A 27,685-nucleotide genomic window follows, 5' to 3' on the forward strand; every position below is an offset into this window, starting at 1 on the left:
TTCCTTCCACACATGCCTTCGTCGTCTCTGGTCTGATGCCTCTGGTAAGACAATTTGATTCGGTGAGATAAAGACAAGACATTGATGCAGAAACTCGAGTAGGGATTCTAGCAGTGCTGTGTGACCCAGTGTGGGTTCCGCTTCGGTTTCCTGATCGGAGATACTTAAGTCACCGGGTAGCTCTACGACCACAAATAAGATTATAATCAAGGGCTCCGGACAGCGGCCTGGGGCGCACGTGTGACCCCAGGCATGTAGGTGTGTAAGAATGGCGAGCCCTTGGGCAGCGTTCAGAGTAGCTGTTAATTTTCTTCTCTTTCTCCTCGAGACCAGTGCGCGGCCGGCAGGTGAGCACGGCTGACCCCTTGAGCACCCCAGGTGTGTGCCGCGCCATTCCTCTCGGCCAATGGGCTGGCCCGTAGCGCGCCGGGCGGGGCGGGGCGGGGCCGTCCCGAGGAAACCGGCTCAGGAACCGCGCCCAGGGCGCTCCAATCGGCACTGCGAGTCCTTGGCTGCTTCCCCGGGAGGAGGCGGCCGCGGCGGCGCTGACTGTCTGTACTCTGCGCTCCCGGCGCTCCGCCCCCGGGACCTGCGGGCGATTGGCTCCAGCGAGGAGGGTGGACACAGCACGGCTGGCCGCTGCAGTGGCCGCGTCAGGTGAGTGCGGGAGCCGCAGCGACCGAGGCGTTGCGGCTGCGGCAGGAGCCCGAGCCAAACTCTCCGCGCGGCCCTGCGCGTCCCGGGAAGGAAGGCGCGGCGGCGCACTCGCGAGGGGCGCCGAGCAGCCCGGGGTCGCCCCTCTCGAGTCGCGCCGAGTGTGGCACGCAGGCGACCCCCCCCCCCCCCCCGAGGTCCGGTCCCCCCGAAGGAGCGGGTCGAGCGCACACTTGCGGACGGACGAGGGCGAGGGAGAGCGCGGAGCTGCGAGCGAACCCGGCGCGATGAGCGGCGAGGGCGGCTACAACTTCAGGCGGGTGGCTATCCGGCGGAAGTCCAGTCCGTCCTACCTGCCGCCCGGGACCCCTCGGCCCTGGAGCAGGCCCTCGCCACACCTGGGACGGGCCGAGCCGGCCGCCTTCAGGAGCCAGGCGCCCGCAGACGGCGCAGGTGAGTGTCTCGAGGGGCAGGGTTGGGCGGGGGCGTGGCCGCCGGTGGAGGAGGCGCCGGGCGCCCTGCAGGTGTGCGGATCTGCTGGCTGCTAAGGGAGCCAGCTGGGGGCAGCTTCCCAGACGCCGGAGCCTGGCCTTCCACCGTGACGGGTTTCGTCCCTTCCCCCAAAGGACCTTGGGCAGGAACTCACAGAGGGCTGAGTATGCCCTGGAGGTCACTTACCAGGGAATTCCGGAAGTATGGATACAGCTTAAAAAAGAAAAAAAAAAAAAAAAACTTAGGAAGTAGTAAGGCCCATTTTCGAGACCCTGAAGTTTAAGTTTCTTAGCTAAATTCCTGCTACGGACCTAGTGAAGGACTCCTACGGCACATGGGGGAGGCTGATGTTCTTCTTAGTCCGGTAGCCCAGCTGTTGGGTAACCTCGGACCGGCTATCCTGAGTGCTCTGGTTTTGGCTGTTGAAAAATACGCTTGACCTCCACTCTAATTGTGAAAGTCTCTCTCATAAGGAAACATGTTCCTAACATCAAGAAATGGAACTCTTATTGCTCTCTTTGTATAGATAAATTCAGCTATCAGTAATGCAGGATTTTGAGTTCTGAATTCTCATTTAATCTTAGTGTTGGCAGGAATCCTAAAGATGATCTATTCACGCCCACATATTTTCCTTCTCCCTTTAACGGCATTCCTTTGATCTGAGGGGAGCTTGAACCTATGTGGAAACTAGGGATTTTTTTCCCTTGATCTGTAAAACGTTTTTTACCCCCCCCCCCCCCTTTTTTGTGCTCCTATCCTACAATACCAGAAATGTCTTCTGTGTAGATCAGTTATCAGGCAAAACCGTCGTTTAAGCGGCAGAAATACAAATGCTCTTATTCACTTTCACACGTTTTGATTAGGCAAAGCTGTTATGAGGGTTTAAATGGGATAAGTATTGGAGTTTTAAAATTTCTCTGTCTAGTCCTTGTCCTGAAGCAGTAGTCCTAGGCTAGAAACACATGATGGCTGGTGAATTAGAAATTTACAGCTAGAGTAGGTAAGGGTAGAAACAGTGATGTGAGAAAATAGGTAAACAAGTAACTGAATTATAGTTCTTTATGTCTCAATTTCCTCATCTGCAAAATGAGGACAGTGGTGAAATCATCTCTTCTAGATTTAGGTGTGATTCGCTCTAAAATGAATGGAAGAGTGTGTGCCCCCCCCCCCGACCCCCCCCCCCCCTTTATGTACTTGAGAGAGAGAGAAGGCAGGAGGCAGGGAGGGGCAGAGAGAGAGGGAAAGAGAGAGAATCCCAAGCAGGCTCTGCCAGGAGTCAGTCACAGGTCTCAAATCCACCAAAAGGAGATCATGACCTAAGCTGAAGTCGGGTGGTGGCTGACTTGAGCCACCCAGTCTCCCTGAGTGGTTTCCTTTTTTAATGAAAATATGTTTGCTTTGTTTTGAAGTTATTTATGAATTAATTTTTAGGTTGAGCTACCAAATTTCTTAGTCATCATCTGTTTTCAGTCTGAGGCTGATAGGATCCAAGTTCTTTACATCATCGTTTTACTTAAAATCGCATGACTTGAGTAGGTGAGCAAAAGATGAAGAGACTTCCTTAGAAGTAGGAGTGAATGGAGTTGTGGCAGTCTATAAATCTTTCCTACAAAGCAGTTGCACTTATAGAAGAAATAGTCTTTTTTTTTTTTTTTTTCTTTTTAAAATGATAGGTAGGGTTTCCTGGCTGGGTCAGTTAGTGGAGCATGCAACTCTTGATCTCAGGGTTATCATTTTGAGTGCCATGTTGAGCGTAGAGATTACTTAAAAATAAAATCTTAAAAAAGCAATAATAAATGATATGTAGAATGTAGCAATAACTTTTGTAGGTCAGTTACATTGTTTTAAAATGGTTTATAAGAACTCAAAGTTTTTGCTGCTGTTATTTTCAGAGTTGAAAAGTGGAAAGTACTGTCTTCCTCGATAAGATTCTTTCTCTTTACCGTAATATATATATTCTCAATATATTTGAGAATGATCTGATATTTAGACAAGTAGTCTTAACCTATTGAGCGACCACACCCTATGCAAAAATGCTTCCTTTTTTGAATCAAATCTGCCTCCCTCTTCAGTCTCATCCAATGATCATTACATAAGTAGGATCCTCTCCAAATAAAAAAATAAACCAGGTTTAATTTGCAAGAAGTGTCCATTTCTTTGCAGCACCTAGAAACGTATTTATATATGAAACCACAACATTTAGACCCATTGCATACACAGTGGATGTGACTCATAATTGAAAAATTACTTTCCCTTTTAAAGAAGGAACAAAAACTGCGAGGTTAAGAACTTAACAGAAAATTCGGTGTAGTGATATTGTGTTATATCTATGATTGTGAAACCGGCTATTTTTAGTTTGCTGATTTGGTGCCAAAAAAAGTGAAAGTAAAGTCTACCAACTGAATCTTCTGTATACACCTGGAATGTGCATTTCCTGATCTAGGTGAAGCAGAGAGTTAAGATGATTAAGATATAGGGTTTGGGTCTCATAGCACCCAAGTTTTAATTCTTCTTTTATTACGCGCTGTGTGAATTGGACCAAGTCCCTCAATTTCTCAGTTTCTTCATTTGAAAAATGCAGAGAACAGTACTTTATAAGATTATATAAGTAAATGGCAGAAAACAAACATTCCAGATAGTATTGTAACAAGGAATTTTTTTTATCTATCTGTGTCTGAAAGAGTGTGGCACTAGGACACAATAAATACTTGTTGAATGAATGGATACCCTCCCCCTGTAATATTCATAATAGCAACTATTTAGTGACTGCATTTTCTATACTAAGTACTGTGCTATGTGATACACACACAAACACACACACGTATGAATTTATTTTGTAACAATCTTAGTAGGTAGGTAGCGGTAAGCCCATTTTACCACTGAAGAAATTGAAGCACAGAGAGCTTTACTCACTTGCTTGAAATCTTAGAATTGGTATTTGGTTTGCTAGGATTCAAATTCAAATGTGCCTGGAGTCAAAGGCAATGGTCCTATACACATAAAATTAAGCACATAATTCTACTATGGAAAAAACACATAATTAAAGGGATGTTTTACACACACACAAATTTTTTTTTTCTGTTGTCCTAGGGAAACTCCTTTATTTTCTTATGATCTTAGCAATAAAAATACATTTAGAAGCATATCTGTTGTAATTTATTCATCATCCAGGTGCTTTGTGGTGAAGGACTTTTCACATTGTATGATGTGCTACCTTTCTGTAAGTGGAGTTTCTTTTTCCAGTTCTCGTCACAGCTGGAGTACTCAGATTTTCAACATTTACCTCCAATACCCCAAGCACTTTTGGAGGGCTGATTTCACCTTTGTTGTGGGAGGAGGGATGGAGATTTGGGTAAGAGTGATGAGCATTTACTGTTTATTGAATGCTGTCTCTGAACCAGGATTACATGTGGTTTTGCTTCCATTTCTATAACAACCTGTAAGACAGGTTCTATTATCATTTTAGACAAGAAGAAAGCTCAAGTTTCAGAAGGTCGCAACTGTAACGCGCTACAACCAGCCTAATCTTCAGGGGCAGGATTTGAATGGAGTCTCTCTGGTCTCAGTGCTCATACACTTGTAACACTAGTTCTTGAAGGTTTCCCAGGGCTTTGAGAGGCAAAGTGCAAGGTGACACCAATATGTTACATATGTAAGCGCTAATATTCTTTGTGATGTTAATAATGTATTTTACACTTAAAACAATGATCTGAACAAATAATTTAAAGATTTATAATAAAATAGTGGTGTGCAGCAATATCATTAATGTTTGTTGAAGCTGCTTAAAGAGGGACTTTGAAATAGGAAAGTCCTTCAGAGGGACAGGAAACAGGAAGTGTTTTTTAGTTTGGATTTCCTTCCAAGGGCAGTTAGAGTGGTCCTTTGTCTCTTAATGAACAGCCATGCCAACGTGTGAAGCTGAGGACCTTCAGAGACTTACTCCGCATTTACTTATTTGCTTGCATTTTTCTTCTGCTGACAGACACTTGGGTTCATGGATCCCACTGGTGACAGAAGAGGATGTGGGACTTTTGGGGAAGGGATTAGGGATCTGCCCAAAGCCACTACCTCTGGGCTTCCAGGACCCTGGATGCATACCTGGTATAGTCCCAGTTGTACTGAAATTCTTTTCTACATGCATGTGCTGAAAAGTTGTTTGAAAAAGGAGTCAAACATGATGCATTTAATTTTGTGAGTGTAATGTGAGATTCACTAGATTTGGACAGGAGCCCGGAAACCTATGCTTTTTAAATAGTACATTGGGGGATGCCTGGGTGGCTCAGTTGGTTAAGCATCCAGATTTGGCTCAGGTCATGATCTCATGATTCTGTTTGTGGGTTCAAGCCCTGTAGTGGGCTCTCTGCTGTCAGTAAGGATCCTCTGTCCCTCTCTGTCTCTGCCCTCCCCCACTAACACTCTTAAAAAAAAAAAAAGTACATCAGAACAGGGCACCTGGGTGGCTTAGTCGGTTAAGTGTCTGACTCTTGATCTCTGCTCAGGTCATGATCTCACAGTTCGTGGGATTGAGCCCCAAGTCAGGCTTCACGCTGTTGGCATGGAGCCTCCTTGTTGTTCTCTCTCCCTCTCTCTGTTCCCCTCCCCTACTTGAGTGCGCTCATGTGTGTGCTCTCTCTCTCTCTCTCTCTCTCTCTCTCAAAATAAGTAAAATTATAAAAGGAAAGTACATCAGGTGATTTTGATGATCTACTTGGTTTCCAAAGGTCCTCCTACTGGCTGCATCAGAATTACTTGGAGTGCTAATTAAAAATTCCCAAGGGTGCCCGGGTGGCTCAGTTGGTTGAGTGTCAGACTTTGGCTCAGGTCATGATCTCGCGGTTTGTGAGTTTGAGCCCTGGGTGGGGCTCTGTGCTGACGGCTCAGAGCCTAGAGCCTGCTTCAGATTCTGTGTCTCCCTCTCTCTCTGCCCCTCCTCTGCTCATGCTCTGTCTGTCTTTGTCTTTCAATAATAAATAAACGTTAAAAAAAAAATTAAAGAAAAATTCCCATCCATACCCTGGGTATAATGAGTCAGAATCTCCAGGGGTAGGGTTACAGAAGCTGTATTTTTAACAAGTGCCCCAGATGATTCTAATGTGCAACCAGCTTTAGTGTGAATTCCTAAACATTGGTAAACCCTGCCTTTGGTCCTCAGCACAGGTAACCAAAATTAGCAGGTGCAAAGCAAAGAACATTCTAGATGGCCCTTCAACTAGCACAACATCCAGGCCCTCTGTACTTTTTGGCAAACATTTTGCCCATTTCTGGCTGATTCTTCATTGCATTTTTTATATCTGTTATAGGTATTTTCTACTTTGTTCTTGTTTCTCAGCTCGAGCTGTGAGATCATGACCTGAGCAGAAGTCGGAGACTTAACCGACTGAGCCACCCAGGCCCCCCCACCCCACTGGATTAATTTTCTTAAATCTGGACCTTGATCATAATCTTCACATTGTCGGAAGCATTCTGTGGCTCTCCAACTGCCTGTTATTGATGTCTATAATGGAATATTCTAAAATGGTCACCTTGGTGACTGTTGGTTAAATCTTTACCAGTAACCTCTCAGTGGGGAGATGGACCTTTTAAAATTCATACATTCGTTCTTATTTGAACTAGTCATGCATTGATCACAGTTCAGGAATTGTGTTTGTTTTCATGAGTAAATTTAGCATTGTTTGCAGAGCATTGTCTAGAATTAGTTCTCTGTCCCTGGAGTGTAGTTGGCAGTGTGGACATCACCAACAAGTATTCTGGGTGCCCATGATCAATTTTGTATTGCCTCCCTTATGCAAGAATACAGTGGAGAAGCCAACCCCAGCTGCTATGCCCCTCACGCGTACCAGCGCACTGAAATTAAGCCATCAACTTCAGCAGCAGCATCTGCAAAAACTAGGGAGCTGCCACCATTCTGGGGAATGGTTGAGCCACAGTGGAGTCTTGCTGCACACCAGTACCCCATCTGCTCTGCAAGGCTGGGTTGTTCTCTGGGGCCTCTAGCAAGATTTTGTGTTAGGCTCCATGTTAAGAGTAACCCTAAAAAGTGCAATGACTTTGCGAAGAGGTTATTTGTATTTTTTAAAATGTATGCTAGTGAGCATATTTAGGAAGTGAAAAGTCAGTAGGTAGAACCAAATAAGATGCCCTGACTGAAGAATACAGGTGAGTTATGCTTACAGTTTCAAGTACAGTGCAATATAATGTGTGTGAGGTTATCAAATTATAGCCAGCTAAAACCCTTGATAGAAAGAGTAAAACATACATTTATTTATTTATTTATTTATTTATTTATTTAGCGAGCTGGGGAGTGGCAGAGAGAGAGGGAGAGAGAGAATCCCGAGCAGGCTCTGTGCTGTCAGCGCAGAGCCCAATGTGCACTGTGGGAGATCAAGCCCCACTAACGGTGAAATCATGACCTGGGCCAAAACTAAGAGTTGGCTGCTTCCCAGGTACCCTGAAAAATAAAACTTTTAAACAAAGTGATCTTCATTTCACCTGCAGAAAGTTGAGTGATCTGTACCTTTTTCCCCTAATTTATGCTATTTAATGGTATCATTTGGTGGTATGCCATGTTGATAAATGATATTGGGAGTCCAAAGGTGAATGAGATGAATGCCTTGACCTTTGGTTATTTCAATCCTAGAAGGAGCAGTAGGATGTAAAATAAACACCTGGGTATAAGTTAGTGTTGTATGTAAAAGCAGTGATTAGAGTGGTTGTAGTTCAGAGGAAGGAAATCCATACCAGGTCGGAAAAATGATTTCACTCCCAAGTCCATTCAGAGCCCTACACCAATTAACTCCATCTATGTATCTCCATTCTCTTTTCAGTTCTCTGTATCCTTCATTACAAAGCTTGCCTCCTAGAATCCCACTAAAGCTAGGGATCCTTCAGTCTTTTAACAAGTATATCAGTGTTCACTATGGACGAGGCATTGTGGCAGGCCTAGAAATCTAGGTGAAAAGAATCCATGATAAGGGCTGATAGTATCTTTTGGAGTTGGACAAGCTTTGGAGTTGGACGGACTGAGTTTGAATCCTCCTCTAGTAATTAAGTGGTGGATTTGGAGCTCTTTTTGACTCTGCTCCCTTAATGGGAAAGTTAATATTACCTACATCATAGAGTTGTTGGAAGAATAAAAGTTAATGTTCTTAAGGGCTTAGAGCAGTGTCCGGGAAATGTTGAGGGAATAACTTTCAGTAGTTTTGTTGGGATTAACACAAGTGCTATCCTCATAGTCTGGCCTTCTCTTCTATTGTATGTGTCCCTCTAATCTGGTGCTATCTCACGAGATTGTGATTGGTTGCTTACAGTTGTACCTTTTGAATGCAAGCTCAAACATGCTGAGCTCTTTGCTGCTTAGCCCTCTTCTCCTGAGTCCCTGCCGAAAGGGCCTCTCTCCTCCGTCTTCCCTCTTGTGCCATCCTGAGCCCCACTTTCATGTCAAACTTCCCTAAAGCCTGGAGTGCATCACAGAACCACCACCCTCTACCTCTATTTCCTAATTGAAGTCTGGCCTTCTCCTCTTCACACTGATCCTCTGGTGACTCAAGTGGCCATTGGTCATCTTGCATGATCCATGGACCTCGTGGTCAGGATGTGAGGCCAGTCCACCCGTAGCTTTCCCTGACTATTTGTCTTCTATGTTCCTAGAAAAAAAATCCTCATTAACTCTTGCCAGCCAACTCCAGTTCTTCATGTTTGTCTGTTGTACCTGCCCCACCAGTCCCTAACTGGAGTCATCCATTGCCATCACTCCTCAGGGGCCCTTCGAAGTCCATGTAAGGGCACAGTAAATGTGAAGTAAATGGAAGAATCCGAAACGAGCTTGGCACATCTTGGTCCAACAGAAAAATTTTCTGGCAATGCTGTCAGAGAATGGAATTGGGTTCCTTTAATGATGGTGAGCTCCTTATTAATGAGGATGCTCAAAGATAGGCCAGGTGACTTAGTGGCTGTGCTGTAGAGATGGGGTGTCTTTCTGGCCTGTGCTCCTAGCTCAGAGACTGTTCTCCTGTCAGTGGTTCTTTGCTTTCCTTCTGTGTCTACATCATTTGTATGCACCTATCAGCAACGTGTGGTAGTTTTGTGCAGCGGTGTGTTAGGGGAAGCTTGGGAGTGGTATACTTCGGCCTTGTTGAGAATTCATTGACTAGGTGCCCTTTTTGTTTAACAATTGTGATTAGTCCCGGCATTCTTTTTTTTTTTTTTTAATTTAAATTTTTTTAACGTTTATTTATTTTTGAGACAGAGAGAGACAGAGCATGAATGGGGGAGGGTCAGAGAGAGGGAGACACAGAATCCGAAACAGGCTCCAGGCTCTGAGCTGTTAGCCCAGAGCCCGACGCGGGGCTCGAACTCACAGACCGCGAGGTCATGACCTGAGCTGAAGTCGGCCGCTTAACCAACTGAGCCAACCAGGCGCCCCAAGTCCCAGCATTCTTTCTGATGCTGTGGTATGTCTGGACTAAGAGACCTTTGGAATTCGGAGAACCTGGGTTGCTCCTCTATGGAAAGACACAATGCTTTTTTGTCCAAAGTTTTGTTCTCTTCTAGCTTTGTCTCTCCCATTCTTGCTATCCTCCTTTTATGGCCTTTTTTTCCTTTTTCTGTTGTTTCTCACTCTTAGGACTTAGCTTTTGAGATCAAAACTCCTAATAAAAGTTGTCTTTTGGGGCACCTGGCTGACTCAGCTGGAAGAGCGCGCAACTCTTGATCTTTGGATCATGAGTGCAAGCCCCACTTTGGATGTGGAGCCTACTTAAAAACAAAATTAGGGGCACCAGGGTGGCTCAGTTGGTTGAGTGACCGACTCTTGATTTCGGCCGCTCAGTTGTGAGATTGAGGCCTATGTTGGGCTCACGCTGAGCATGGAGCCTGCTTGGGATTCTCTGTCTCCCTCTCACTCTGTGCCTTCTCTCTCTCTCTCTCTCTCTCTCTCTCTCTCTCTCTCTCTCTCTCTCCCCCTCTCCCCTCCCCCACCCCCCACCCAAAAATTAAAACCTTAAAAAAAGTTTTTTTAAGTTGTCTTTCTGCCCAGATCTAATGGGCTTGCTTTAAAAAACAATCTGAGGGGCGCCTGGGTGGCTCAGTTGGTTGGGCATCTGACTTCGGCTCAGGTCATTGTCTCGTGGTCTGTGAGTTCGAGCCCTGCGTTGGGCTCTGTGCTGACAGCTCAGAGCCTGGAGCCTGCTTCAAATTCTGTGTCTCCCTCTCTCTCTGCCCCTCCCCCGCTCATGCTTTGTCTTTCTCTGTCAAAAATAAACATTAAAAAAGTAATAAAAATAAAAAATAAAACAATCTGAGTGATAGATATTAGGTATGATCAGAAGCAAAATTTTAGTTTCCAGTTCTCATAGCAAAAGGTGAGACTGTGGAACATCTGATACCTGAAATCTGTCTGTATTGTTTTCCAGATCTCAATGTATTTCACCAAATCTAAAATGCACACTTTTTCACATTTTAACATCTCTGAAATTGGGATGCTTTCCGTTGGTGGCATTTAAAAAATTGTAAGATGTTAAAATATAGATTGGCTTGAATTGTAAAATGTAACTGCAGTATTTACTCCCTCTGAATAATAGTGAAGATGATGAAATGTATTCCTGGATTATATAACTGAGAACATTGACTAACCACTGCCTTCTCCCTCTTGTCTAAACCCAAAACATATGTTGTGTGGTTATCTCCTTTGTATCTTTGGCTACTTCTTCAGCCCCCTTAATTATAATTATTATAATAAGAGTCGTAATAGCTATCATTTATTGAGCACTTACTTTGTTGGTCAGACACTGTCCTAAGTGCTTTATGTGCATAAACTCAGTTACCACAAGTCCTCACTGTCCAGAAGTGGAACCAGAAGCCCAGACAGATTAAATCATTTGTTAGAAGTTCATATGGCTGGGGGAGCCAGGATTTAAATCCATGCCCTCAACACCTGGGCTTTTCTATCTCCCATTAATTTCTTATTGCCAGTTTTTAACATCCCTGAACATAGAGTTACTGATTGTTGCTCTTGAGTAACAGAGGAAGCACTTTTCCCTGGCATTTTTCTCTCTTCTATCCATAGTATTCAAAACAAAAGCAATGCTCTGACCCACTGTAGCTAGTAAGGAAGGGAGGAAAAAACAAACAAACATATTCATGGAGAAACAGAAACATTCTTAGAAAAGATTCTGCAGATGGAAACAAGAAATAGCTACCTGGTCTTTGCTGTGCACCCAGACTTCCCAGGAATACTTACCTAATTCAAGTCCTCTGCTGCTTTCTTTTTAGGAAATTTTGACTAGATTATATCCTATCTTTAACAGGGTGATACTTATGTACCAAACTTTGAAGTTATATGAATAGTATTAATTTTCAAGAATCCTGCTATTTATAGATGTTATCCAAACAGGAAAAACTGCATTTCTCTTACCTAATTAAAAAAAAAATAGAATTATAATGTATGCCTATGTAATAGAATATGTCTATTATACACATGTATACGTGTGTATATAATGTTAATAGATCAATATCATGATCCTCTTGGTATGTGTCAGCAAGGCACTTTAAATTCTCAAGGAGAATTCTGTAAGCTCCCTCCTCCCACCACTCTTAACACCTTAAAGCACAGGGTGTGGGTAGTCACACTCAGATGCCCACTGTGGAAGAAATAGGAAACTGACGAGGGTGCTAATTAGAGCCCCTTTTTAGTCCTTTTATAGAAAGTGGTAAGCTCAGGCCACTGGTTGTGAAAACAGTGAAAAGAAGGGAAGAGAAGGATTCGCGGAGAAGCAAGGAGGAAACTGCCAATGATGGCCATCATTGTTCTGAAGTCAGTGTGGTGCCCAGTAGAGGCTCATTTTCAATTGAGAACTGATGCTCGTTTCCAAGTTTTGGAACTGAAGGACCAACTTGCAAGTTTTTGTTAACCTGGGAGATTTGCTTTAACCACATTGTGGGCACTGGGGAGATAGAAAAAAGAAATGGAAAAGTAAAAGATATTTGTGTAATCCCCACTTCCAGGGGGCATCCTATAATGTCATGAGAGCTTCCCAGAGCCAGCAGAAGTGCATGGGGTACTTTTCTTCCTCATGGTCTTGATGGTAACCCATTTCTGTAAACCTGAGGAAAATTGTATTGGCAATTACATGTATCATTGACACACTAAAAGCCCTTATTTCAGAATATTTCACTCCTGCAGATCTTTTGTTAATTGTCCATTTCTGGCATAGATTCCTGGGTTCCACTATTGATACTTTTTCATCTGGAAAAGGTCTCAAAGCCAGTTCCTTACAGTTAGTTCCTGCAAATGTTATAGTGGCTCATTCAGAAAATAGGCTTCGTTATGGACTTTTGGAAAAGCTTAACAGTTTATATCTGCTTATTTGCCTTTATCTGAAAATACTACTCCCCAGTTATAGATGGAGAGAATCCCTTCCTGTTATTTATTTCTTCTAATATTTTCTCTTTGCTCATGTGTTATGTGACACAACTTCTTATTGTAGACCTGAAAGTCTTGGATAGGAACTTTCAGTCACTTGAAACATTCTTTTTATTTTTTTATGTCTGCTTATTTTTGAGAGAGTGTGAGCGGGGGAGGGGCAGAGAGAAAGGTAGACATAGAATCCGAAGTAGGCTTCAGGCTCTGAGCTGTCAGCACGGAGCTTCTCAGACCCACGAACTGCGAGATCATGACCTGAGCCGAAGTTGGACACTTAACAGTCTGAGCCAACCAGGCTCCCCAAAACATTTTTAATGTTTAAAAAGTATTGAGTTCATGTGTTTCCCATGTTTACTTAAATTCACCTTCACCCTGAGGCCTTTTCCTGACCATCTTATTTAACGTTGGAAACCCTGCTCTCCCACTCTTTTCCGGGTTTTATTTTTCTTTGTAACACTTGGCACTATTTAACTGTTTTCTACTCCTACTTTCTGCTGGTCGTCCCCTCCCCCGCCCCCAGTACATGAACTAACCTCCATGAGATCAGCTGGTTTTGTCGGTTGTGTTCTTTTTTTCACAAAGACAGGGTATCGTCAGGGTCCACATTGTGGCAACTGCCCAGCTTAGGCCTGAGGGCTTGTGAAACAGGGATGTAGGTGGTGGTTGTGTGTTCGGGTGGGTAGTGGGAGTGAGCATTGGTCAGACCTGTGAGGTAGGGTGCCAGGCTGGGCCCTTTGACCAGAGTGCCAGCGCTACGGCAACTAAGACACTGTTGGTTGCAGTTTTGACCGGAACAGGTGGAGGCAGAGTGTGGGATCAAACTGATTTAAGAATGAAGTAGAGACGAGTTGGCATGAGGCCTCAGTTCATCAAGTTGAGACTATGTAGTTAGAGAAGCTTCTTCATCGCTTTTCCTAATTAGTTGAATGACTTTAACACAAAGATGATTTTATGTTACCATAATGAGAGCAGTGACTCTAGTGGTCTTGTTCCCTGCTATTTCTCCAGCACCTAGAAGAGCTCCTGGCTCACTGGGTTTTTGTGAAATTGGGTGAGGGCGGGGGTACAAATTTAGCACTCAAGCTTTCAAAGTGCATGTTTTATGCCAGCCCAATATTTAAAAATCTAGTTAGTAAACAAACTTTACCCTACCTTACCTTCATTTTTTTCTTTACTCACTGTCTTTATTTTTCCGAAATAGAGTTCCTTTAAATAAGTTTTCTTGGTGCAGATGAGAGGTGATTCAGTTTAAAGGTGCGCAACTAGAACTTTTAAAAGTATATTTGTTTGATATACAAAGTATACTTTAATTATAACTATTGAAGTTACATCTCTGAGTTGTTTCCTTGAGACAAAGTTCTATCTGTGAAAATCACTCTGGGGGTGGGGCGTAAGGGAAAAAGTCCTTTGGCAAAGCAAAGGGATTAGCTATCTGAGAGTATGTTTAACCTGAACTACATAACAAGCTGAGCCTTTTCCCTTGGTTTTCTAAGGTTTCTCACAGGACTCTGAAAGATTTTTTCCTTTCCAGCTCTTTTATTTGATAGTACATTCTAAAACTTTCCATCTACATTTGTATGATGGAGGAAGACCTCAAACCATAGTAATTAGCTTTGTGTTAGCTTGCAGTAGATCTCAGCCACAGAAAAGTTGGTTGTCCTGTACCTACAAAATGAGGTACAGGTGAGCACTTAATAGCTTGAATACAAAACTCCTTACAGCTGGAATATTTAAAATAGTTTTGTTCTCTTCCCCGTAAATTTCATGCACAGGAAAATAATTTTAAATTCATAGGCTAAATTCATTTCTTTGCTCCTTTATAATAGTCTGGCCTTTTCAAAGAAGAAAGCTTTAATTATAGTGTGTATAGGAAGGTCACTTCCTTCATGTCAATTAGGATTTTTGTGTATCTGGGGCCACTCTCTGGTTTCTTTATGGGTGTAATTAATTGCCTTCTCAGTGCTTTATGCTAGGGAAATGGGAACTGCGTTAAATTTTTTGTAGATATTGACATTTAGAATGTGATTAATTTGTGAATTAGGGTTCAGATTTATTCTAATGCAAAAATCTATACAATGTGATGAGGCATCATTTGGTGTTTTGATCAAATTTTGTTCATTCTGTATAAGTCATGGAGTAGTGGACAAGATTAAAGAAAAATTCAGTACAATGATGAGTGGTAGAAATTTTTTGCTCTGAGAGAAATAGCTTCATTTCTTGAAAGTGGGGTAAAATTGGTTAAGAGATCTGGCTCAGTAATCACACAGGCCTGGGTTCAAATCCTGCCTCTGCCACTGCACAGCTTCGGGCAAGTTGCCTTACCTCCTGAAGGCTTTCTTTATAATCAGGATAATGAAAATGATCATAACATTGTAAAGGATTAAATGAAGTAATGCATGTCAGGTTTGGTACATTTACATATTCAGTACTCAATAAATGCTGCTACAAATTGTATACAGACCGTGTATATATGGTATATGTAATATATGTATGATTGTGTGTGCATTTTAATTGGTAATTAGAATTGGACCCAGGTCTTTTGAAGATGTCTGCTGAAACTAATGTATCAAAACTTCTACACGGATACCCACAGAATTAAGTAGAACAAGCAGATTTCAAATTAGCAAATGTTTTTATTAGCTCCTAAAATCTTACAAAGATTTTAATGTGTTTTTATGTTTACAAAGGTATGCTTACAAAGTTTTTTCAGATGTTCTATGAATTCCTTGTTACTTTTTTGGGTGTTTTATATTTGACCAGTGTCTTTTCATTTTCAACAGAAAGGAAATACCTTTTGTAGACCCCCCCGATCTTCCTATTGCACATTATTTCACATATTTCCCTCTATCATCCTCTATGCTACTGATATGTTGTCACCATGAAACTTATTTTTCATAATGTTGCACGTCAGTGTTGAGGGTAGGAATATGCAGGAAATGCTCAGTTCTTTTCTTCTTAGGAGATAGTACGTTCTCCTTTGCATTATTGACATGGCTCGGAAATATGTCGTACTGACCACACTGTACCTTCCTAGATCAGTCTTGTTTAACAGCAGTAACTGTTAGGACATTACCCCAAGTTGAAAAAGAAAAAAGTATTTATAGCTCTTAAAGTAATGTTGAAAGCTCTGAAATTTTTTCATGTTAGCCTTCATCAACAAATATGTTAAGCTTGATTTTACTTTCCCCACTGTTCATTGCGGATGAAAAGCCACAAATTAGAGGCAAGAAGGGGAGTGACCACAGGAGTGTGCTTCTAAACAATACAGCAGAAATTGTCTGACAATCTGATATAAAGAATAGAAAAAATTTGCAATACCATCCAATGTTTCAGTAATGGATATTCACAACTATGTCTTTGTCATCAAAAAAGTTAAATAATGTTCAACACTGTAAAAAGCAATCGTGTATAATTTCCTAAAAATTTTGACTGTGATTGTTTTCAATTTTACCTTCATGTACCAGACTAGGATTATAGTGTGACATCATAGAAATAGCATTCTGGCTGTTAAGTCACAATCAGACTCTTTTTTTCCACCCCCTTTCCCTTTGGTTTCCATTGGCCTACCTCTTGGGTCTTTATGAAATCAAAGCAAACTGTAGATAAAGGGTGTGAAAATTCTCTACAAGTACTAGTGGTTGGTAAACAGCATTTAATTTGTAAACCCCAATTATGATGGTTTTTTTAAATTATTTTTTAAATGTTTTTTATATGTTTATTTATTTTTGAGAGAGACAGCGCGCGAGCATGGGAGGGACAGAGAGAGAGAGGGAGACACTGAATCTGAAGCAGGCTGCAGGCTCTGAGTGGTCAGCACAGAGCCCGATGCAGGGCTCAAACTAACGAACCGTGAGATCATGACCTGAGCTGAAGTTGGATGCTTAATCGACTGAGCCACCCAGGTGCCCCTAAATGAATTTTTTTAATGTTTGTTTATTTTTGAAAGAGAGAGAATGAGCAGGGGAGGGGCAGAGAGAGAGGGAAACACAGAATCCGAAGCAGGCTCTAGGCTCTGAGCTGTCGGCCCAGAGCCTGATGCGGGTCTCAAACTCATGAGCAGTGAGATCATGACCTGAACCGAAGTCGGACACTTAACGGACTAAGCCATCTAGGTGCCCCTCAATTATGTTTAAGAGCACCATCCATAAAGTATTTGGTTAATGCAGAATTCCCCAGTCTGCACCATTAACACTGTGGGGCTCATAATTCTTTGTTGTGGGGGCTGTCCTGTGCATTGTAGGACATTTACCAGCATCCTAGCCTCTACTCACGGATGAAAGTAGCTCAGACATTGCCAAATTTTCCATGAAGAGCTAAAATTGCCCCAGCCTGAGAACCACTGCTTTAGTGCAAGTGTATTTAAATTAGGTATAAACTGGTGTGCCTGGGTAGCTCAGTTGGTTAAGCGTCTGACTTTGGCTCAGGTCGTGATCTCACTGCTCATGAGTTCAAGTCCCACATCGGACTCTGTGCTGACACCTCAGAGTCTGGTGCCTGCTTCAGATTCTGTGTCTCCCTCTCTCTCTGCCCCTGTCCCACTCGTGCTCTTTCTCAAAAATAAATAAACATTTATTTATTTATTTATTTAAAAATTTTTAATATTTATTTATTTTTGAGAGAGAGACAGAGACAGAGAGAGAGAGAGAGACAGAGTGCGGGCAGGGGTGGGGCAGAGAGAGAGAGGGAGACACAGAATCTGAAGCAGGCGCCAGGCTCCGAGCTGTCAGCACAGAGCCCAATGCAGGGCTTGAACCAAGAACCGCGAGATCATGACCTGAGCCGAAGTTGGACGCTTAACCAACTGAGTCACCCAGTTGCCCCCCAAAATAAATAAACATTAAAAAAAAATCAGGTATAAACTTAAAACCAAATGCACTGCTTATGTTTTATCTACACAAAAATGTCCAATTACCGTCTTTTCATGGTGGTTTTGGGTACCTTCTGTGCTCACTTTTTGTTGTTGAACAAGGAAAGAACTGCCTATGTTTGGATTTGTTTCCTACTTGTTTTATATCGCCCTTATTGTGACTTTAAAGTACTGAAAAAGACTTCTGTGACTCATAGAAGGAAGTATACAGCATTGTTTTAGCATCTCATTATTGAAGTTTCTGGACTGTTTGGTGGGGCATATAACTCCTAGTAGAATGCCAATGCTGGTTGAAGAGGAGGGTACTTGCAACTTGCCTGATTTGTAGCTGGTCCCCTGGAACAGATGGTGCTCTTAAAGCCAGTCTCTGTGGATATGCTGATCTCTGTGCACAAAGTGGGGCAGAGTGCCATAGTCTACTAGGGAGATGAATGTTGCCAGCCTTTGCTCTCTGCCAGCAAGAAAGGGTGCCGAAGTCTCTGTTTTCTCGTTTCTTCTTCTTCTTCTTCCTTCTTCTTTCAACAGTTCTGTCATTTTCATGTTAGTTTTACAGGAGCATGAGCTGGACAAGGGAATGGGCAGAAGAACCAAGAAGTCTAGGGCTATAAGGAATGCTTTGGGGAGAGTTCAAAATAGGCCCAGGGACAAGCACAGAGTGTAAGAAGCACATGGGAGATCAGAGAGGGTTTTAAGACATGTTGCTGTGGAGTGGACGTTGTATTTGTAGGGTTTGAATGCCTGCCACATGCCAGGTGTTGAGCAAAGAGCTTTATATACACAATTTTACTTAATCCTCCCCCCAATTTTCCGAGATGTGCACTATTTCACTTGTTCTATCGATGAGGAAACTATGGTCTTGGAAAGGTGATTGGCTTCCTCAAAGTTTCCTAGCTAATGAATGATAGAACTGGGACGCACATCTAAGCTAGTCCGTGTGTAAAGCCCACAATCAACCACAGTATTATTCAGTTAATATGCTGCTAGAAATTAGATTCCTCTTCTGTGGGATTTAGAGGTATAAAACAGTAGAAAATTACCTTTTATCTTAATTAAACAAAAGAACTAAAGTACTTTGGACCAGATGGAAGAGGAGAACTAGAGTGTTCCCTGGCCTGCATGAGAGCTCATGTCTGCTCATGAGCTAGCACAAAGTGGCTCTTACTCCTTTCTTTTGCAGGCATGTGCACGTGGCTTCCTGGGTTTGGTTGGTAGCTCGTTCGTCTAGGTGGATGCTTGGGTAGATTTTCTCTCTCTCTCTCTCTCTTTTTTTTTTTTTTTTTTTTTGGTAGGTACTTGTAAGGATAGGGAGGAGATTACATGCACCGTAACTGTTGCTTTATGGTGAAATAAATGTATAAATCACCCAAACATGTCTCAAACCATTGTTTCTGCCCACTGCCATCTTCATAAATCTCTGGATCAGTTCTTACAGAATTCCTTCTGGTGATAACAGCTTACAAGCCAGTAACGCTCTGGTTTTATGGATAAATTCCTCTGTCCCTCCTACTTAAAGATCACTGAACTGTCAGCCCTAGGATTTGGTCCCAGTGGCTTAGCTCATCCCTGTCCCCAGCCAGTATCTGAAGCTGTATCTTCAGAGCACCACTCTTGTTTGCAAAGTGTCACATTCCTCAATGTCTTGCCTTATGGCTAAGAAAAGGGCTTGTGAGAAAGAGAATGTGAGGTCAGAAAAATCTGTTTCAGGAGAGCTGTAGTACTGGCAGTCCTGAAAATGCCAGAATGAAAATGAACCATAGTCCTGAAGTTCAGTCTCTGCATTTGATTGTGATGACAGTTTTGAAAAAGGAGCCATATTTGAAAAGGCCTAAAACCAAGTTAAAGTAATAAATTGTGGGGTTGTGTTTTTGTTTATTATTTGAAAATTAACAGGTTGACTTTTGTTTTTTAAGCTTATTTACTTTTTATTAAAATTTTTAAATTTATTTTTTAATGTTTATTTTTGGGGGGGGGTGCAGAGAGAGAGGGAGTCATAGAATCTGAAGCAGGCTCTGGGTTCTGAGTTGTCAGCTAAGTGCCCCACACAGGGCTAAGCTCATGGACTGTGAGATCATAACCTGAGCCAAAGTCGGATGCTTAACTGAGTGAGCCACCCAGGTGTCCCTGTTTATTTATTTTGAGAGAGAGAGAGAGCAAACAGGGGAGGGGCAGAGAGAGGGAGAGAGAGAGAGGGAGAGGGAGGGAGGGAGGGAGGGAGAGAGAGAGAGAGAGAGAGAGAGAGAGAGAGAGAGAGAGAGAGAGAGAATCCCAAGCAGGCTCTGAGCTGTTAGTAGGGAGCCTGATGTGGGTGGGGCTCAAACTCACAAACCGTGAGATTCTGACCTGAAGCCAAAATCAAGAGTTTGATGCTCAACTGATTGAGTCACCCAGGTGCCCCAGGTTTACTCTTTTTAAAAACCAACTTTATTGAGATATAACTAAAATATCATACACTGTATCCATTTAAAGTGGATAAACTGACTTCTAGGTGGAAAAAACAGTGGAAAAACTTTGGAATGTTTCAATATAATTCCATAGAGCTCTGACTTAGGCAATGATTTTTGACAGAGGAATTTTCTCTCTTCAAAAGGGCTTAATTATGGCCAAGTAAGAACTAGGACAAAGGTCAAACAAAAAATGGGTAGCATTTCTTCAGAGTTCAGAAAGTTTTGGCTACCTTTAAGAAGACACCCTGTCCCAAATTTGTAATGATTTAAGTGCTTTCTTCCAATTGCCTAACATTTGAGATGGTGATTGATAATGTATATAGACATGGTTGGCTTATTAGAAAATCTTTCACAGAAGCATAGTAAATGGAGATAGAAAAGCAAGGGTCACTGATAAATAAGTTCCTATGCAAATATGTGCTTTCTTTAACACTTCCCGGTTGGAGACTTTGGGGTGTGTTCATGAATTGCCCATGAAAGAGAGTGAAGCAAATGAGGTTGAAGGTGGTTCAGAGGTTCTTAAAGGAACAGGAGAAACTGCACTTGGCATAATGAGATTTATTAGAAAAAGCTGGCGCCCAGTGAAGTCTTCAGTGTGCTCTGTCTAGTCCTTACAAGGGAAAAATCCTTTAAAAGAATACACAGTCTTCTTCATATGGCTCTTTAAAGGTAAGTTTTTTATGTGGTTAATATTTGTAAAAGCTTGTATCAAGGGTTTTTTTTCAATTTCTTTTGCTACTTCTGTGGTATAAAATAGGTATTTAGGAAATGAACTTTGACTTACATAATTCTTACCCTTTGACCATTGCTTAGGAACCATTAGGTTGCAAATTGGGGCTTACCTAGTACAATGGCTTTTTATATGGGTAAGGACTGAAGGAAGTAGCTAATTCATGGTAGGATTATTGAATAAAATGTTTTGTTTCTGTGGGTGCTGAAAATGGCAGAAAACATATTTATTGCATTTCATCAGTAGGTCTTTACGCATTAATTATTTTGGGACTGAATTTACATAACTAACATAAGCTTCACTGAAAATGAGGAATAAGTTAGACTGGGAGTCAGGCTATACTGTGAGCTGTGAATAAGATACATATTCTTTCCAAGAGTGTAAAATTTCTTTGCTAAACATGGATTAAAAAAAAAAGAAGCTCTGTAAGGACCTCCTGCCAGTGGAACCTCTAATTTTTCTACAGAAGCTCAGAAGCTGGAATATTATGTAAAAAATTTCTCAGTGGTTGCAACTAATTACAAAATGTTACTTTGTTTCGTGGGCCAAACCAACAAGCTCTAGTTGGCCGTGTGCGCTCTCCTGCCCAGGTGGTGTGGGCACGATTCTGGCCTCACTGGAGACATAGAACAGCAGCAGTACCTGTCACACAGGCTGGAAAGTGGTCAAGCCTGGAGCCCATGGACGTGCGGAAGTCCAGCAGCGGGACAAGGAGGCGTAGTGCAGAGACGAAGTGGCGTTGATCTGGGCCCTGGAGCCCGGGGAGGATTTAGAGGTGCGTCAGCGAGGGGGGCGCATTGCCCAGAGGACAAAAAGCACAGGCTGATTATTGGGAGTAGCAGTTATTTCAGTGTGCCACCAGCCTCCTGCTGTGGAGATGTCTCCAGGAAGAGAAGGATAAAGTAAAGTCCTCCCCATAATATGTGTGAGCCCCCACAGCCCCAGCCTCTTAAAATGAATCATACAGTATAGGTTAAAAGAGAATGTGAAAATTCAAAAATAAGGAAAATCAACTTTCAGACAGGTCTCGTAGCCCGACCAGATTTTTGATCCTTAAAGGCTCTTCTGTGTGGTGGAGCTGCTGCTGTCTTATGAGTAGTCACCCACTTTTTGTCTGCGGAGTCACTGGCTAAAAGTAAAACCACCACACGTTTTACTTTTAAGTAAAAAGGATATTGGCTCAGTACTGGAAGAATTGAAAGCTTTGACCCCTTATATTTTGTTCTTCCTTCACTAGACTTTCATATTTAAAATAATTTTTTTTAATGTTTATTTTTGACAGAGAGAGAGAGAGAGAGAGCACAAGTTGGGGAGGGGCAGAGAGAGAGGGAGACACGGAATCCGAATCAGGCTCCAGGCTCTGAGCTGTCAGCACAGAGCCCGACGCGGGGCTTGAACTCACGAACCACGAGATAATGACCTGAGCCGAAGTCAGATGCCCAACTGACTGAGCCACCTAGGCGCCCCTGTATTAATGATTTAAAAAAAATTTTTAATGTTTATTTATTTTTGAGAGAGAGAGAGAATGTGAGCAGGGGAGGGGCAGAGAGAGAGGGAGACACAGAGTCTGAAGGAGGCTCCAGGCTCCAAGCTGTCAGCACAGAGCCCGACTTGGGGACCAAACCCACAAACTGTAAGATCATGACCTGAGCTGAAGTCGGTCGCCCAACTGACTGAGCCACCCAGGCGCTCCTAGACTTTCATATTTTAGAATCACCTTTATATTTCTCATTAAGTAGTTTCCTGAGGTGTGGTTGGATGACTCAAAGGTTACTAAAGTTATGCTTTCACTTTCCGGGAGTTAAAGTTTATTGTCTTTACCGTTAAGCATTAGATTTCTGATTTAAGGTGACACACCGTATGAACTATTGTGTTGTATTAAATGAGACTATCTGTTCCATTTGCAGTATGGGAAGTAATCTTATACGACTAGAATTAAATGTACAACTGAAACAGCCATTTGAGTCCTGAGTCATCCATTAACTTGCTCAGTGACCTAGAGCAAATCACTTACCCTGAATGACTTGGGACGTTTTTCATCTGTTAAATAGAGATAGATTGTGTAAATACTTGATGGGGCAAGGTTTAGAACATACACACCAAAATGCTGTACCTCCCCCTGTCTGATTTATTCACCTTGTAATCATAGTATGATGCCACACACATAGCATCCCCCCCCCTCCCCCCGCCGTATTAGAAGAGATGGAAGGTATGTATCTTCAGGGTTTGTTTTTATGAATGTATGTGTGTGGAAAACCAAAAGCCAAACACTTATGAAGAGGGGAAGGACACGGAGAACTGTCTGGCCAAAAATTAAAGGTGAATACCTCCCTGACCTGTCCCCAGATCTTTAGGTGCTGCAAATTATAACCTTGGCCCCTTTTGTGCCCTCATGTGCTCATTCACTTTGGTAGATTCATTTATTCAGAACTCGTTTATTGAGCACCTACTAGGTCCCAAGCCCTGGTTTAAGCAAGGTGGTGGCTAAGATGATGAGGTCCATACCATCAAGTAGACCATCATCTTAATAGAGAAATGAACAGAAGCAGATAATGGTGCTGCTATATGATGTTAGAGGTATTAAGGCAAGTGAATGTAGAAGGTACAGTGGAAGTGCAAATAAGGGAGCCATTGTCTCTGGACAGATGGAGCAGAGTCATCTGGGCTCATAGAAAAAAGGGGTACTTGAGCCTGGTCTTAAATGTGAATGTCTATTGAATAAGGATAAGGAATAGGAAAGAATGGAAAGCAAGTGAAGCATAGGGCACTGGGGATCATTTCCTATAGGCTGATTTATAGGAGAGGATGTATGAGGGGGATGCAAGGAAAAACTGGGGAAAACCTGAAACCACATATCCTGAGACAGAGTATTTCTAAAGTACGGTTATAAATTAATGTACAGGAAAACCTTGGTTCGTGGGCATAATTGATTCCAGAAACATGCTTGTAATCCAAAGTACTTGTATATCAGACTGAATTTCCCCATAAGAAATAAGAATTTCCCCATAAGAATCAGATGATTCAGTTCACAACCCAAAAATATTCATGTAAAAATGATTACAATACTGTAATAAAATACAAAACAGTAAAGAAAATATAAAGAAAAATAAATTAACCTGCACTTACCTTTGAAAACCTTTGTGGCTGGTGTGAGGGACACAAGAGAGAGGAGGGTTACTGTGTAGCATGACTTTCACCATCACTAACAGAATCACTGCTATCTATTGGCTCAATGGGATCTTTTTCTGCATGGGGGCCTTTGTGTATATGCTCACACAGATGTTGACTACAGTACAGCATCAATAAACTCTTGTCATATACTGTATTTAATGCAACTGGCAATAAGGCAGCTGAGGAAAGGGTCTATCTGCAGGCAGCCTGACCTAGAATGAAGCAAAGCGTTCGAAGCGTACTCTTGTGTGGAAAAGCAAAGGACTGTCCATCGGTGCTTTGAAGTGACAAAAAATTCACTGGTGCCAGTTGTGGGCACCTTCCAGCATTCTGAAAAATCACTGACTTCTGCCAAACACTATGGCCTGAGATGGAGCATCCGAACATGGGAGTTGATCGCCTACAATCCTGCAGTGAGGAAGAGAGAGAGAGAGAGGAGCTGTTGGCTCAGTAGTGATCATGTGACATTCGGCATCATGTACTACTTGTATTGCAAGACACTGCTCATTTATCAAGTTAAAACTTATTAGAAATGTTTGCCCGTCGGGGTGCCTGGGTGGCTCAGTCAGTTAAGCATCCGACTTTGGCTTAGGGTATGATTTCTTGGTTTGTGAGTTTGAGTCCCACATCGGGCTCTGCTGTCTGTCTCTCTGCCCCTCCCCCACTCGTACTCTGTCTCAAAAATGAATAAGCATTAAAAAAAATTTTTTTTAATGTTTGCTCATCTTGCGGAATACTCACAGAACAAGTTGCAATCCAAGGTTTTACTGTATTTTATATTAAAATTTCTTCCAATATATTAAATTTTGTATTTTTATGTAATTAATTTTCATAATATTCTTGGAAGAGTAGACAGTATTATTTCCATTTGTTGACTGAAGAACTGAGGTAATCCAACTCAGACAATTTGCTTAGGGGAATTACTGATTATAAATCCTGTGTCTTTAAAAAATTTAAATAGTATCAAATATACAAAAAAACCTGAAAATGTAATACACAGAACTTTTTTCCCTGGTTGACTTGATAATAAGTTGCCTACCTGATCCCCCATCATCCCTGAATATTTAGTGCCTGTATATATTTTAAACTAAAGACATTGACCTACATATTCATAATACAACCATCAAAATCAGGACATTAAATTGATTACAACATCTAATCCTTAGGTCCCACTCAGGTTTTACCAGTTGCCCCAGTAATGTTCTTTATGGCAAAAGGATCCAGTACAGAATTGCCACTTGGTTTTAGCTGCCATATCTATCTTGTCTCCTACAGTCTGCAATACAACCTTAGTCTTTCCTTGGCTTTTGGAATATCCTTGACACTTCCAAAGATTAAAGACCAGCTGTTTCATGGAAAGGCTTTCAATCTGGGTTTGTCTGAGGTTTTGTCATGATTGTGTTGAGTTTAAAAATCTTTGACAGGTATATCACAAAACTGATACCGTTTCTCTTCTAATTGAATCTTACCAATCATAAGATTGACTGATTGCTCTTGGTCTCATTACTAAGGTGATTTCTGCCCGACTTCTCTACTGCAGATTTGCTTCTTTGTAATTAAGTACAAAGTACTTTGTGGTCAAGTACTTTGAGACTATGTATATATGTTCTTTCTCAACAAACTTTACATTTATTTGGTTGCACTCCTGTGTATTCCTCATTTCCTAGTAAGTTTGTATTTGTTACACTCCTTTCAAGTTGGCTTTTGTTCTTTTTTGGCAAATTCCCATAATTCTCTGAGCACTTCTGACTGGCACAAGGTGTTCCAAGATCATCGTGTTCTTCCCTTTCTCCTCAGTACTGGAATCCATACTGGAACCAGTAATGCTCCAAGACATCCTGGTTCTTCTTAGTGGAGAATGGTATAGACAAACCAAGATCATGACTATTGGGATGTCAACTGCTCCCAGGTCTTCTCAGCTAGGGGAAGATATGCATTTATATACATATGTATGTATGTACACACTTTACATATTCTCTATCTAAAAACAATGAGCCATTCACACGGATATAGCCAGGTCTAATCTGATACCACAGGATTCATTCCAGTTTTCTCCCTTGCCATATTTGCAGCTTCTTTCAGAAAGTGGATATTCTGGCCCCTGTTATCTTTGTTATCTTTGATGCATTTACTTATTTGGTCAGTCCTGTACTTATTTGGTCAGTCCTGTACTTAACCAGTCTCCCATTGCTGTGGTAGCCTCTCCTTCTGTGCTGGTGTCCTTGCACCTCTTCAGCTCTGATACACTGTATCATGTTGACCCCAACGTGTGGATACCCTTTTGACTCAGTGTGGGGTTGGCTCTATTTTTAAGCGTGGCAAGTCTGAAAGCACTAGGTTTAGGTCTCTTGTACTTTGGATAAAGCTTTGTGAAGGGGTAATTGAGATCTTGCCTGTACTCTCCTAATCTTAACTTGTATATTTTTTGGTCAGTTTTTTTCATGTAATTAGGTTTCTTTTTGTTTTTGTACTTTGTATAAAATGATATACATCATTATTGGACAGCTTGTGGCATATTACATAAATATTATACCTAAAATATATACAAGTAGTGAAGCCATGTTTGTGTAGCAACATAAAATGCAATTTTGTCTGTAATCCTCATTATCAGAGATTGCAGTATAAATTAGAATATTGCACAAATTTGTGATTCTCTAATTTTAAAATTATAGCAAAGACTTTACTATTGGTGTACTAGTTTCTTTTGATTTATAATTGTGTTATTCCTTAAATTTCTTTTTTCTTTCAAACATGCACGAGGAAGAAATTACTAATTAAGGTCATGCGTATGTTTTAAAGATAACAGTAACAGGGCGTCTTACTTTCCTGAACTGCATTACTTTGGAAATCCTTCACAAGCAAGTCAATTTGTTGGAAAGTAGAGCTTCCTGGACATTCCTTTCTTGTGTGCACTTATGTGTTTTATAGGAAGCTTATGTAAATGTGGACACCCTGAACAGTTGTTGACTGATCCCCACACGGACTGATTAGAAGCACACTGACGTTGAAGTTCTTTTACATTTTTGTTCCTTTACATTTGTCATTCATAAGTCTGTCCTGAAATAGCACCTCTGGGAAGCCCTCGTTTTTCACTATTTTGTAGTGACTTGAGGAACAATTTTATAGGAAAAGGTTTTATATCTCTGCCTGTTATGCCTGATAATTCTGGTGGAGTTGGGAGTGTCAGTATGTACCAGACAATATTCAGATCTCATCTGTCTTTCTTCGTGAATCTAGAGATCACTGTTGCATCCATGAGTGGGCAGATCACTGTTAATTCAAAACAAGTTAACAAATTCATTTGTCTAAGAATGCCATGTTGCAGAAATTATCAGTACAAATGAAGGTATATCAGTTTGTGAGGTACAGTTACACTGGAAAGTAATACATTTGGCTGGATTGGTTGGATTTACTACTTTTTAGAAGCTAGGATCCTGAAGCAAAAAAGGTAGAGAACTTTGAGGACCATATGGTAGGTGAATCATTTGAGTATTCTCCTTACTTTGAATTCTAGCCCATCATTGCCCTCTGGAACTACATGACCCTTAATAGCTGAAAGTGTCTTAACACCTTGTGGTAAAGAATGCACTAAAATAATTTAACTTTTTATCATGGAAAATACCTACTTTGCAGAGGTTTGAAAAGGGTATAACCTCCAGCTTTATCACCCAACTTTAACAATTAACATATGGCCAAATGATTTTAAGTTATAAAGTTTTCTTTTTAAGTTTGTTTATTTATTTTGAAAGAGAGAGAGAGTGCGCACATGTGTGTTGAGGAGGAGCAGAGAGGGGGGAGAGAGAGAATCCCAAGCAGGCTTCATGCTGTCAGTGCAGACTGATGTGGGCCTCGATCTCACAAACAGTGACATCATGATCTGAGCCTATATCAAGAGTCTGACGTTTAAC

At 41.7% G+C, this 27,685-nt stretch overlaps 1 protein-coding gene across 4 annotated transcripts in view; it reads left to right on the forward strand.

Annotated features, from left to right (window-relative positions):
* Positions 1-541: 541 nt before the first annotated feature.
* Positions 542-27,685, forward strand: part of FGD4 (FYVE, RhoGEF and PH domain containing 4) — a 241,886-nt gene continuing 214,742 nt past the window's right edge. The window contains exon 1 of one of the 4 annotated variants that reach the window (XR_008300202.1): positions 542-1,107. Coding sequence is in view for 3 of the 4 variants with exons in the window: in XM_027035873.2 (XP_026891674.1) it covers positions 942-1,107 (166 nt within the window). In the remaining variant the exon portion in view is untranslated. The remainder of the gene's footprint in view (positions 1,108-27,685) is intronic. The other 3 variants (XM_027035873.2, XM_027035875.2, XM_027035872.2) reach the window with 3 other exon arrangements.

The sequence above is a fragment of the Acinonyx jubatus genome, chromosome B4, assembly GCF_027475565.1.
Source record: "Acinonyx jubatus isolate Ajub_Pintada_27869175 chromosome B4, VMU_Ajub_asm_v1.0, whole genome shotgun sequence".
NCBI lineage: Eukaryota > Metazoa > Chordata > Mammalia > Carnivora > Felidae > Acinonyx > Acinonyx jubatus.